The 13483-nt window shown below is 37.9% G+C and overlaps 1 protein-coding gene across 1 annotated transcript in view; it reads right to left on the bottom strand.

Annotated features, from left to right (window-relative positions):
* LOC129745379 (3-hydroxykynurenine transaminase-like) overlaps window positions 1-13483 on the bottom strand; it is a 44806-nt gene that overhangs the window by 584 nt on the left and 30739 nt on the right. The window contains exons 3-4 of the mRNA XM_055738433.1: window positions 322-417; window positions 8-256 (exon numbers count right to left, since the gene is read on the bottom strand). Of these exons, the coding sequence (XP_055594408.1) occupies window positions 8-256; window positions 322-417 (345 nt within the window). The remainder of the gene's footprint in view (window positions 1-7; window positions 257-321; window positions 418-13483) is intronic.

The raw sequence follows: 13483 nt of genomic DNA, 5'->3' as shown, positions 1-13483 counted from the left end.
AACTCACTTCTTCATCGCGTACTGGGAAACTTTCCACCAAGTGACACCCTTCGGGATCATGATTCCGGTCACGGTGGGCAGTCGGTGTTTGGGATCTTTGATGAAAACCTCCAGGCCCATGTTGGCCAACCCGCGGTACAGTTCCTGGGCGCATTCCATGCGGCGCTTGATTTGCGTTTCCAGCCCATCTTCGGCGATCTGGGCCAGCGCTTCGCGCAGAGCGAAGATCAGGTTCGATGGAACGGTGTGGTGGTACCTAGAATTTAAGAAAAAAAAACCTTCAGAGATAAAATTCGTAACATGAAACATGGAACAACTTACATTTTTTGCTCATCGTAACATCCCCAGTAGTTGCCGAGAAGAAGTAGATCCCAGTAGAATACTTTGACTTTGGTTTTGCGCGTTCGAATGACGTTCCTGAAATAGGTAATAAGAAAGGAAGAGAAATTTCGGTTACAATGATTGAAAATGATTAAGTTTTAAAACTTTATTAGTAATACAGTAATTCGAAAAACCAGGTGCACTAGCCCAATTCCACGAGGCAAGATCGATATGCCGGAAAATGATTCGCGAAGCAAAGCAAAAATCGTGGGAGGAATTTATAGATACAATTAACCCTGAAAGTCCATCCGCAGTAATATGGAATCGTATAAATCGCTTACGAGGTAAACGGCACTCTAACAACATCATCTTTCATCTACCAACCGGAGCTACTAGCGACGGGTCTACAGTCTGCAATGTACTGGCAGATGAGTATGAAAAACGCTTTTCGGATTCCAACTACCCAAAACGGCTTCAAAACTCAACCAGATCTGCATTCACAACCGACCGACCGTACCTCGAGGAAAAATACAATTCAGCTTTTTCGCTGCTTGAATTAGATTGGGCACTTGAACGACGCGGAGGTAATTCTACTGGCCATGACAATATCGGATACCCTATGCTACAAAAACTGTCTGGATCTTCCAGGCGTGCTCTCTTGGATCTCTACAACCGTATTTGGACATCGGGACAATTTCCACCATCCTGGAGACACGGTATTGTAATCCCTATTCCCAAACCAGATGGAAATCGAAGTCATCCAGATGGATACAGACCCATAACTCTCCTTAGCTGCATGGGTAAAGTATTCGAACGTATGTTAAATCGTCGTCTAGTTACCGAGCTCGAAGCCACCGGTAGATTAGATCATCGTCAACACGCTTTTCGTGCTGGTCATGGTGTGGATACTCATTTTGCCCAGCTAGAAACCCTTACAAACATCAACGAATCGGAGCACATAGAGTTGGTATCTCTGGACATTTCGAAGGCGTTCGATACCACCAACAGGACTCATATTCTGCGCACATTGAGAGGATGGAAAATAAGAGGCCGTATGCTGAATATGTTATGCAGCTACCTCGAGCACAGAACGTTCAAGGTATCTGCAAACGGATCGCTATCAACTCTACGATCTGCTGAAAATGGAGTTCCTCAGGGATCTACTTTGTCCGTAACGCTTTTCTTAGTAGCCATGCAACCTTTGTTTGATATTATACCAAGTAACGTAGAAACTCTCCTATACGCCGACGATGTTCTCCTGATCTCCAAAGGTACGGATAGAGTAATATTGCGCCAAGAACTGAGAGCAGCTGCAAACGCCGTTGTCAAATGGACAACATCAGTAGGTTTCACGTTGTCGGCTCCGAAGTCCAAACTAATGCACATATGCAGAATAAAGCACAGAAAGCGAGGCAGACCGATCAAGCTTAACAGAGAACCCATACCTCAAGTCAGAACCATGAGAGTACTAGGTGTACTCTTGGATTGTAAAATGAACTTCCGCCAACATTTCCGACAAGTTAAACCGAGCTGCGAAAATCGTGTCAGAATCCTAAAAATCCTCGGATACCAACTCAGAAGAGGTCACCGTAAAACCCTGCTTCAGGTCGGAAACTCTTTGGTCATTTCCAAGTTACTTTATGGTGTTGGCCTGACCAGCTGCAACATTGATTTGATGGACGAGATGCTCACACCTACATACAACGAAGTTGTCAGACAATCATCCGGAGCTTTTCGTTCAAGCCCAGTTGAATCCCTTCTAGCTGAGTCTGGTTGTCTTCCATTTCGACTATTGCTTGTGCAACGACTAGCGCAATTAGGCATTCGACTGGTGGAAAAAAACATTGATCAAAGTACGTTGACATTTGAGCGATTGAAAAACGTCTTTCAATCAACCACCAACACACCAGTACCCAGCGTCTACCCACTTTCAAGGCTTACAGATCGTACGTGGAATCATGACCTTCCGAAAATTGATATCACATTAAAAAGAAGCATTAAAGCAGGAAGTAGCCAAAGAATCGTACTCCCGAAGTTCAACGAGTTCATAGCTAGTAAATATTCCACATTTCAACACATATACACCGACGGTTCTAAAGATAACAGGAGGAAAGGAGCATCCCGACATCCATGGATCCAATCCTTAGAAAACCATGCACGCGAGCGAAATCTTATATTCACTTGGGTACCAGGACATGCTGGAATACCTGGCAATGAAGAGGCCGATAAATGTGCTAACATCGCACGTAATAGCACCCCACCGTCAGCCGATCGTATTCCAGCTCAAGATGCCATTCGGAACGTTAAAACCAGCATATGGAGCACATGGGAACACAAATGGCATTCAAATCAGTCATTCCTTAGACAACACAAATATACGCCCATAAAACCTAAAGACCGGAAATGCTCATCAGACCAGCGTGTTTTAACAAGATTACGCATAGGTCATACAAGACTGACCCATGCACACTTGTTTGACAGAAGCCCCCCACCGATATGCCAGTTCTGCGGCGTACAAATCACTGTGCAACACATTTTGACCGACTGTCGCGGATACGAAGAAGCTCGTAAGGAATTCAATATCGAGGGAACTGTTTTTGAAATCTTAAAAAACGAAGAAACGAACGAAAGATCACTTATAGAATTTTTAAAAAAATGTAATGTCTACAAATTTCTATAAAAACAAAACTCACTAGACACGAATGCCACAAGGTGGTAAAGTGTCATAAATAAACCTTAAAAAAAAAAGTAATTCGAAAGTTAATTCGAAATTTTCAAAATTTAATAAATGACTATGTTATTACTCTTACAGATCTCGTTCGATTTTGGAAACCCGCTCGTTATTTTTGTTTTGCCAAAATCAAACGGGTTTCAATTTTTTTTTTCATTTTTATTTTAAATTTATCAAATTACATGTGAAACATAATGTTAGCGTTAAACTTTTTTGTTGCCGAAATGAGCGGTTTCGCACGGATGTTGCCAACATCTAATGTTGTCAAAGTCGAACGGAGTCTGTACAAAAGAAATGGAATAATTTTTTAACGATTGTTATCAGGCTTGAGTAATAAATGACTCAAATCATTATACAACAAGCCCGATCTGATAAGAGAGTATTGAACTAACAATGAACGTGAGATTCCTGTTAATAGTTATTTATAACAAGTTGTCTCTTTGTTACATGATCAGCTTATCTGCTCAGAAGGAATCTATTTTGAAAACAAATATTACAGGCATGACCACGGTTAACAATATTGTATGTACAAGATACAAAAAAAAAAAATTACACAGAAGTTTTTTTTTTCACGGTTTTCGTGAATTACCACGGTTTTTAACGTAGTTTTTGCAATTAACGCAGAACGTATGTATATGAGAGAAAACATTCTAAGTTCATTGGCGAGACCTGAGACCAGAGACCTGAGATCTGAGACCTGAGACTTAAGACATAAGGCATGAATCGTTAGACATGAGGCATGAGACACTAGAGAAGAAGTGAGATGGAAGCTGTGAGATGAAAGCAGTTAGAAGTGAAAAGTGAGACGTGTGAAGGTAGAAGGAGAAATAAGACGAAGAAGTGAACAGTGAGGAGTGAGAATTGAGAGAAGGAAAGTAAAATGTGAGAAGTGAGACAAATCACGTAAGAAGTGAGAAGGGGAAATCATGAATGTGAAATGAGAAGAAAATGTGAGAATTTAAGAGAGAGAACTGAAAAGTGAAAAATGAAAACGTTTGAAGCGAGACGTGCGAAGTGAGACATGAGAAGTTAGAAATGAGATTGAGAAGTGAGAAAAGAGAAGTGATAAGAGAGAAGTGAAAAGTAAAACGTGAGAAGTGAGAAAAAGAAATAAGAAATCAGAAGAAGAAGTGAGACGTGAGGAGAAAGATTTGAGGAGTGCATAATTAGAACGTGTGAAGTAAGATGTGTGAAGTGAAAAATGAGATGTGAGAAGTGAGAAGGAGAAAAGAGAAGTGAGAAGTGAAATGTAAAACGTGAGAAGTGAGAAGTAGAAATGAGAAATCTGAAGAAAAAGTGAGACGTGAGAAGTGAAGAGAGAGAAGTGAGAATTGGGAAAAGGAAAATAAATTGTGAGAAGTGAGAAATGAGAAATGAGACACATCACGCAAGAAGTGAGAAGGAGAAATCAGAATTGTGAAATGAGAAGAAGAAGTGAGAAGTGAGGGGAGAGAATTGAGAAGTGAAAAATAAAAGCCTGTTAAGTGAGACGTGCGAAGTGAGACATGAGAAGATAGAAACGGGATGTGAGAAGTGAGAAGGAGAAAAGAGAAGTAAGTAGAGAGAAGTGAAACGTAAAACGTGTGAAATGAGAAGTTGAAATAAGAAATCAGAAGAAGCGAGAAGTGGGAGATGAGGAGAGAAAAGAGAGAGTTGAGAAAAGGAAAGTAAATTGTGAGACGTGAGAAATGAGAAGTGAGACACATCACACAAGAAGTGAGAAGGAGAAATCAGAAATGTGAAATGAGAAGAAGAAGTGAGGTGAGATAATTGAGAAGTGAAAAATTAAAGCCTGTGAAGTAAGACGTGCGAAGTGAGACATGAGAAGTTAGATACGAGATGTGAGATGTGAGAAGGAGAAAAGAGAAGTGAGTAGAGAGATGTGAAACGTAAAACGTGTGAAGTGAGAAGTTGAAATAAGAAATCAGAAGAAATGAGAAGTGGGAGGTGAGGAGAGAGAAGTGAGAGTTGAGAAAAGGAAAGTAAATTGTGAGACGTGAGAAATGAGAAGTGAGACACATCACGCAAGAAGTGAGAAGGAGAAATCAGAAATAAGAAACGAGAAGAAGAAGTGAGAAGTGAGGAGAGATAATTGAGAAGTGAAAAATTGAAGCCTGTGATGTGAGACGTGCGAAGTGAGACATGAGAATGTAGAAACGAGATGTGAGAAGTGAGAAGGAGAAATGAAAAGTGAGTAGAGAGAAGTGAAAAGTAAAACGTGTGACGTGAGAAGTAGAAATTAGAAATCAGAAGAAGTGAGAAGTCACGTGAGAAGTGAGGAGAGAGAAGTGAGAATTGAGAAAAGGAAAGTAAAATGTGAGAAGTGAGACACATCACACAAGAAATGAGAAGGAGAAATCAGAAATATGACATGAGAAGAAGAAGTGAGAAGTGAGGGGAGAGAATTGAGAAGTGAAAAATTAAAACGTATGAAGTGCAAAGTGAGACATGAGAATGTAGAAATGAGATGAGAGAATTGAAAAGAGAAAATTGAATCGTGAGAAGTGAGACGTGAGAAATAAGTCTAACGTATTGCTTCTTACGTCTCAACTCTCACGTCTAATTTCTTCTCACATTTCACTTCTCACATCTTATGTCTCACGTCTCACTTCCCACGACTTACGTCTCACTTATCACTTCTCACAGGACTCTAGACACAAGTGCTCTAACTCACTCAAATCATTGAAGACCGGTGGCATCAAAGTGGCAGCTATAAAAGACTCTTCTTATCTGTTTGAGTTTCACAGTTGCACGTGAAAATTGAACCAGCTATACGAAATGCAGCCCCGCATCTTTGTCTTTCTTCTGCTGCTAATCGGCATCGGTTTAATCAGCATTGCAGATGGATTACCCCGATCGCATCATAATGAAATCCGGAAAAATGATGATGAAGAAGGTAATTTTTTAAGTGTTAAATAGTTCTCAGTTGAAAGTCTCTTTTCACACAAATTTTTTTACATATGATTTTTCTTAAACAAAATTCACTTCCCACGGTCAAGGATTATCTGCTTTCGGTGACAATTGTTATAAATGTGTGGAGGATTGCATGAGACGGGGCTTCACAGGATGGTGTAAACATAACAGTTGCTACTGCAGACCAGATATAAAATGAGACGTAGAAAACGTATAGGTGCAGGAGATAGGTTGTTGAAATAAATTTGGAATAAACATGAAAAATGCAGCTATTGTTTCAGTTTCCAGTGAACTCTTTCCGTGAAAGTCATTTAAAAATGAACTTAACTAGAAATGAAGGGATACGTTTTTTTTAATCTTTTCTCTTAAAGAATCGCATCAAATTTTGAAACTTTGCTGTTGGAAGGCAAAAAAGAATCATAACAGTACAAATTTAAAAATATATACATTTTTCAGATTCTTGAAATTGTCAACACTGTTGACATGAAATTGTTAGGATAGTGAAAATAAAAACCTTTTAACATTTCCCCAAATCAGTAGTTTGGAAGAATTCAACAAAGAACTTTATTCGAAAACATTGCGCTGATAAATGCCTAGTCCTAGAAATGTTGCATTAGATGAGCGAAAACATAATTAACTGAAGGATGCATCTTCTAAATTTGGGTTATCTGCTTATTTCTGCTTATTTATAAGGTTCGGTCGAGAATAAAAAAGGGTTGCCCCTGTCGCATAATGTTCATATTCATGTAAATTGTCACTGATGTTATGAATAAAGGAAATAAAAAATCATTTCAGAGTTGTGAAAAGTCCGAAGTTTCCAAGTTAAAATTTAAACAGGTTTTTTAAACAACCGCAAGCAGTTTTTGAAAATTTTGTTTGCATATACCTACACAGCATTTTTTTTTTTGCTGGAACCAGCAAAATTTTGCTGGTTTTTGTCCCGCTGACTTTCCAGCAAAATTTCCAGCAATTTAAATTGCTGGAAAAAACAGCAAACGTTAATGCTGGTTTCCAGCAATTCAAATTGCTGAAAAATCAGCAATCCAGATTGCTGGAAACCAGCTATTTCTTTCAAAACAACCGGCTGTATTTAGTACCAAATTTATATTTCAATTTTAAATTAAGTATTGAATACTGGCTGTGCATGTAATGAGCAATGAAAAATAATTAGTTTCTTCCTTTTTTAAATCATGTTTTGTTTATTTTCAAGAACTTTTTTTTTTAATTTTCCAACACCGGCTCTGGAGTGGCAGCTTTGTGTCAGAGTGTTGATCATTCGCTACCTGAGAAAGGAGTTCTGATAAGTATCTTTTATGAAATCTGTCCAATAAAAAACTCACCCTTGACTTGTGTCTGGTTGCTAAAATATAGAGAAAAATAAAAATAATTATGTTAATCCAACCAAAATTCGTAAAATGAAGTCTCACCTTGCTTCAGCGTACGAAAACAAACAGACTCCAATATGACAACTCGATTGCTGATTTTCCAGCAAACTAGGAATATTTAAATAAGGTAGTGCCGAGAGCCATATTGGATTTTTTTTGTGACGTCACAAAAACGATTGTATCAAAAATTTATATGAGAATGGTAGGAATTTCAAAGAAAAACACGTTTTAGAACGAAAATGATTTCCAATTTTATTTTAATTGTGTTGTTAGGCATCTATTTCTCTATGTTATGAAGTTTTTTGTTCCTTAGATGATTGCATTATGTTTTTTTTCTTAATTTATTAATGAATGCAATGTCGCTTTGAAGCTAAAACGTGCAAAAATGAAGAAAAAATCAGCTTTAAAAACGTCTAGCTGGTAGATATTGAGTGTTCAACTGATTGTCATGATTTTAATCCAATTGGTTTACCATATAAAATTCTTATGTAGAACAATTAACATCTATTAATGATTGTTAACTCAGATTAGTAAAATGAAAATAAAAGATTGTGGTTTTGTATAAAAATTTGTGCTTTGATCACTTTTTTGTAATTAGGAGCTTAAACTGCACTGACTTGAACATTTTCATGGAAGATTTTGAAATAATTTATAAGTTTTGCAAATTTCAGCGGGGAAAATCCACAATTTTTTCGAACTTTGATGGTCTATTTTATAGAAAAATTATTCGAAAATGCAATTCTTTTTCTACCGATCTTGAAGAACAAGAATCCTTCTACAATAACATGTTTTCAAAGTGGAAAATTTCCAGCAGATTCTTCGAATTATCAACGAAAAATATAAGTTTCCTAGTAAATTATCAGATTTTTCGTAATTGTGACGTATCAGCCTGTACCAATACTAGAGCAGGGCTGCCTTGGCACTACCTTCTTTAAATATTCCTTGGCAAACTAGATCAATTGCTGGAAAGTCCAGCAATTTGAAAACCGATTGCTGATTTTTCAGCAAAAATGACAAGAACACAACCGATTGCTGAAAAATCCAGCAATTAGAAAACCGTTTGCTGGTTTCCAGCACAAATTTGGATTGCTGAACATTTCCAGCAATTTTTTTTGCTGGAAATCGAGGCAAAAATTTACAGTGCAGGGAATTCAACGGTGGAAATCTGGAAAATTTCGACAGGTTTCGATAATTTTGAAATTCTTTCCTCAATTTCTACACTACCGATTATTTTAATAATTTAAAAAATCATGAAAGTATTCATAGATTTTTTAAAACTACTTTTACGAGCCTATGGAATTTTCAACATTCTGACTATTTGGAAATTTTATCAATGTTGTCAATTTTATTGTTAGGACAATAAATATTTTTACAATTTTGACAGCTTCAACGACTTGAACGGTTCTGATTACAATTTTAAAAACTTGAGTACATTGCCGGAGATTTTGACAATTTTGAAAGTTATGAGATAGTTTTCGAAAACTTAGGCGTGATACGTTCAAAATTTGGTCAATATCAACTTGGCGTATTTCTTTCAATTTTGCATTTAAAAAAACCTCATTTTGAAGGTGTGTGTGTGTGTGTGTGTGTGTGTGTGTGTGTGTGTGTGTGTGTGTGTGTGTGTGTGTGTGTGTGTGTGTGTGTGTGTGTGTGTGTGTGTGTGTGTGTAGAATGTGCATATGTATTAGCAGGCCAACCAAAAAATAGTTATAGAAATTCCACAAAAATGTATGGAATTTTTTTAAACAATTGATTTTTTAGAAAAACTACTAATTTTAAAATGTAATGTATTTACAATTCATTAAGCGCTTATGCGGATGAAAAACATAATTTTTACGTGGATTTTTTATTGAGTTGAAAAAATTGCTTTTTGCTAAATTCCTAATAACTGATTGTTTTTAAATTTTGTTGGACCTAAAATAAAGTAGCATTCACTACAAGCTGCAACAAGTCATTTTTTAGCATATCTTTACAACTATATTTGCAAAAATGTTTTCCGAAATTCGAATGTTTTGCAGAAATACTGCCAAATTTCCAAAAAAAACTGTCTCGTAGTCAGAATATTGAAAGCATTAGAACATAAATTTTACTTATTTCAACTCATGTTATTTCAAAGAATGCGACTGTATACTTATTTAGACTTTAAGACTTCGCAAATTTCCAAGTGTACCTGGAGGGCCCATATTGAGTATCTGAAAGGAAAATGCCAACAAAGGATCAATTTTCTCCGATCAATCACTGGCACCTGGTGGGGAGCCCATCCAGAAGATCTTTTAAAATTGTATCGAACAACTATTCTCTCAGTGATGGAATACGGTAGCTTCTGTTTCCAATCAGCTGCTAAAACTCACCTTATAAAACTCGAGCAGACCGTTGTCTTCGCATCGCTTTAGGCTGTATGCTCTCAACGCATAACATGAGTCTCGAAGTTTTGGCAGGCATAATCCCTCTAAAAGATCGATTCAATTTATTATTACTCCGGTTCCTCATCAGATGTGAGGTCATGAACCCATTGGTGATCGCAAATTTTGAAAGGCTACTTGAGCAAAATCTTCAAATCAGATTTATGTCTATATACCATGTCTTCATGTCCATGCAGGTAAATCCTTCTTCGTACTCTCCAACTCGTGTTTTCATTCCAGACTACGACAACTCTTCTGTCCAGTTTGATTTGTCTATGCAGCAAGAAATTCGTGGAATCCCGGATTCGCATCGTCCACTTATGATTCCAAGAATTTTCGATGCTAAAGACACGTCGACGCTGACAAAATGTACTTTACTGACGGGTCCCTTATCGAAGAATCAACGGGGTTTGGAGTGTTCAACCAGATTACTAGTGCTTCGTGCAGTCTTCAATCTCCATGTTCAGTATACATTGCGGAGTTAGCATCAATTTATTGGGGACTAGAAAATGTAGGCTCACGTCCCGTTGAACACTACTATATTGTAACGGACAGTTTCAGCTCTGTTGAAGCTATCCGTTCAATAAGACCAGGAAAGCACTCACCGTATTTCCTCGGGAAGATACGGGATATTTTGAGTGCTTTATCAAGTAGATGCTTTGTCGTCACCTTTGTTTGGGTCCCCTCACATTGTTCGATAGTGGGCAATGAGAGAGCAGACTCTCTGAAGCCACTGAGACGACAAAGAGAGTTGCCGGTAGTTTCAAGCGAAACCCTAACCTCTCTCTCCGCGATGCCACAAATAAGCTGGGTGTATCGTCTTCGTGCATCGAGCCAAAAAACGAGCCGGACTATCGACTTACAAGAAGGTAGTGACTCCAAATCGCGATGATAAACAACATACGACGGCCAAAGCGCGATCCCGGAGGCTGTACACGACGATGCTGACGAAGTTTGACTGCGTGGTAATGGACGACGAAACCTACGTCAAAGCCGACTACAAGCAGCTTCCGGGACGGGAGTTTTATACGGCAAAAGGAAGGGGAAAGGTAGCAGATATTTTCAAGCACATGAAACTGTCAAAGTTCGCGAAGAAATATCTGGTTTGGCAAGCCATCTGTACCTGTGGCTTGAAAAGCAGCATTTTCATAGCTTCCGGGACTGTCAACCAAGAAATTTACGTGAAAGAGTGTTTGAATAAACGTCTGCTGCCTTTCCTGTAGAAACACGGTTGTTCCGTACTGTTTTGGCCGGATTTGGCATCTTGCCATTACGGTAAAAAGGCCATGGAGTGGTACGCCGCCAACAACGTGCAGGTGGTTCCCAAGGACAAGAACCCTCCCAACACGCCAGAGCTCCGCCCAATTGCCCAGTATTTGGCTGTTGTCAAGCGGAACCTAAAAAACACAAAAAAAACTAATAAGGACGAGCAGCAGTTCAAGGCAAACAAGCTTTCTGCGGCGAAGAAGGTGGACAAGGTGGCTGTACAAAATCAGATGGCAGGGGTTAAACGTAAGGTTCGGCAATTCGGATTTAGAAAAGCGGAAGCCTAACTGAATATTTTTCCTGAATTTTATACTAATTAAACTTTGTGTGGGGTATCAATGTGTGAGTGAGTTCAACCGCGTGTTCTCTCTAAACTAGCCGCCACTAGCTGATTCAGGACGCGGCAGTCACACAGATATCGCGGAGATTGGTTTCGCCGTTCAGTGTTTCGCGGTGGGTGATTTCTGGCGGATGTCCATCTTACACAAACTTCTTATTTAATTTTTGGCATTTCGGCGAGTTGTGAAAATTCAAGGTAGAATATTTAGAAAGAACCTGAAAGTATTATAGGTGGAAAGATCAAAGCTAGAGCGCTTTGGGTAGAAGAAATTGAATAGTTGGTGAAAATGTGAGCAGGTGGTGAAAATGTGTGTCCGGTCGGACACAATCTCCGTGTTTTAATGTGGGTAGGAATGCGATGGGTTTCTTCATCGCTTCCTATCAACATTGAAACGGCGCGCGGCAAAGAATCACGCAAGTAGTTCAAAAGCTGTTCACAAAACAAAAGCCCTGCTCACACCAACTATTCAATTTCTTCTACCCAAAGCGCTCTAGCTTTGATCTTTCCACCTATAATACTTCCAAGTTCTTTCTAAATATTCTACCTTGAATTTTCACAACTCGCCGAAATGCCAAAAATTAAATAAGAATATATCCCAGCGGCGATTAAAATAAGATAACACTAATTAAACTTGAAAAAGACATTTAATTTGATTTTTTAAATAAACGATTTCACCGATTTACACGCGTTTTCCCTTGACCAAATTTTGACCGTATCACCCTTTATGCAATGGATTGGTTTGAAAATATGCACACTGAAGTTTTGAGGGAAGGTCAATCGAATTCAGGTATCAAAGTTTGTAAAAGAGGCCACCGAAAGGGATTCAATTTTTGGGCAATAATTACGTTTTCAGGCAATGATCGAGTCAAATTTATACACGGGGATTGGGACGGTCAATTGTTTTCTGACTTCAAATTTAGTAGCAAACGACAGAAAAAGTGATCTTCCGTATCACGTGTTCTACATTTTTGCAATTATTGCTTAACAATGCATTCAGAAATGCATCTGGGAAATGCTTGGTGATTGACATTCATTCAAACTGTTCATGACATATTCTAAGTTGAAAGCTAAACGGAGTTCGTATGGGATCAGCTAGTATTGTATAAATATTAAACTCAACCAAAAGACAAAACTATTCACCCACCGATAAGAGATTAACGAACTTTGCTTAATCATTCAACACTAAACAATACAAACAAAAACATGGCTGCAACTTTTGACACTGTTTGATTCAGCTCACCTCTTTGTTAACTTTCTAACCTATATAAATGCTTCGATCGACCAAACGATAAGGACTCCCTCGTTCTTGTTATGGTTTTGAAGGTTTCTATAAAAACTGCTCAATCCCAATAAATCCGCAGTAGATGGTGGACAATTCAATACCCTTGAAGATGCGGCTTCTCAATTTTATTTTTCTGATTTTAATTGCTATTGGTTTCGCCAAGCAAATAGAAGGATCGCCACGATCGCACAATGGCATTAAAAAGCATATCTCTAATGGTTTGTATGGAATTATTCACTTATCTTTTTTTAGTTTAAACTGTAAACCATAACCCTAGTTAATTCGTGTGATTGTAATTTTTACAGACGACCCAGAGCACGATTTGGTGACGGTTTGGAACAAGTTCTGTGACGATTGCGTGAAATTGTGCACATCGAAAGGGTTAAAACCATTGTGTCAAATGAATACCTGCACTTGCAAGCCCATAATAAAATAGAAAAAAAAAATAGTTATCGAAAACGGATTCTGAAAAAATGATAAAATAAATAAACATTGTAAAAACATTTAAAAAGGAAAAAAACATGCACTTTGATCCGAAATTTCTAGAAAATACCGTCAACTGGAGCATTATGCAACACTGTTCAACTTCAATGGCTTCAAAAAAAAACATAATTTCCACAGATAATCATGCCGCTTGTACATCAAAAGTTTTAAGGCTGATGAGAAACCAAATTGACGTAGTCAGAAATATTATTAGTTTCACCATTTATTTTGAAATTAACAAAAACATGCAATTTTCACCATACCAAAAAGGGGTAAGTTGCAACAAATTCTGTTTTTGATGAAGAATGAAATGAAAAAGTTCAAAAATTTATAGTTTTTGATATATTTGTGATATCATAA

Source organism: Uranotaenia lowii, chromosome 2, assembly GCF_029784155.1.
Source record: "Uranotaenia lowii strain MFRU-FL chromosome 2, ASM2978415v1, whole genome shotgun sequence".
NCBI classification, from domain to species: Eukaryota; Metazoa; Arthropoda; class Insecta; order Diptera; family Culicidae; genus Uranotaenia; species Uranotaenia lowii.
This window is presented reverse-complemented; position numbering and strand designations above follow the sequence as displayed.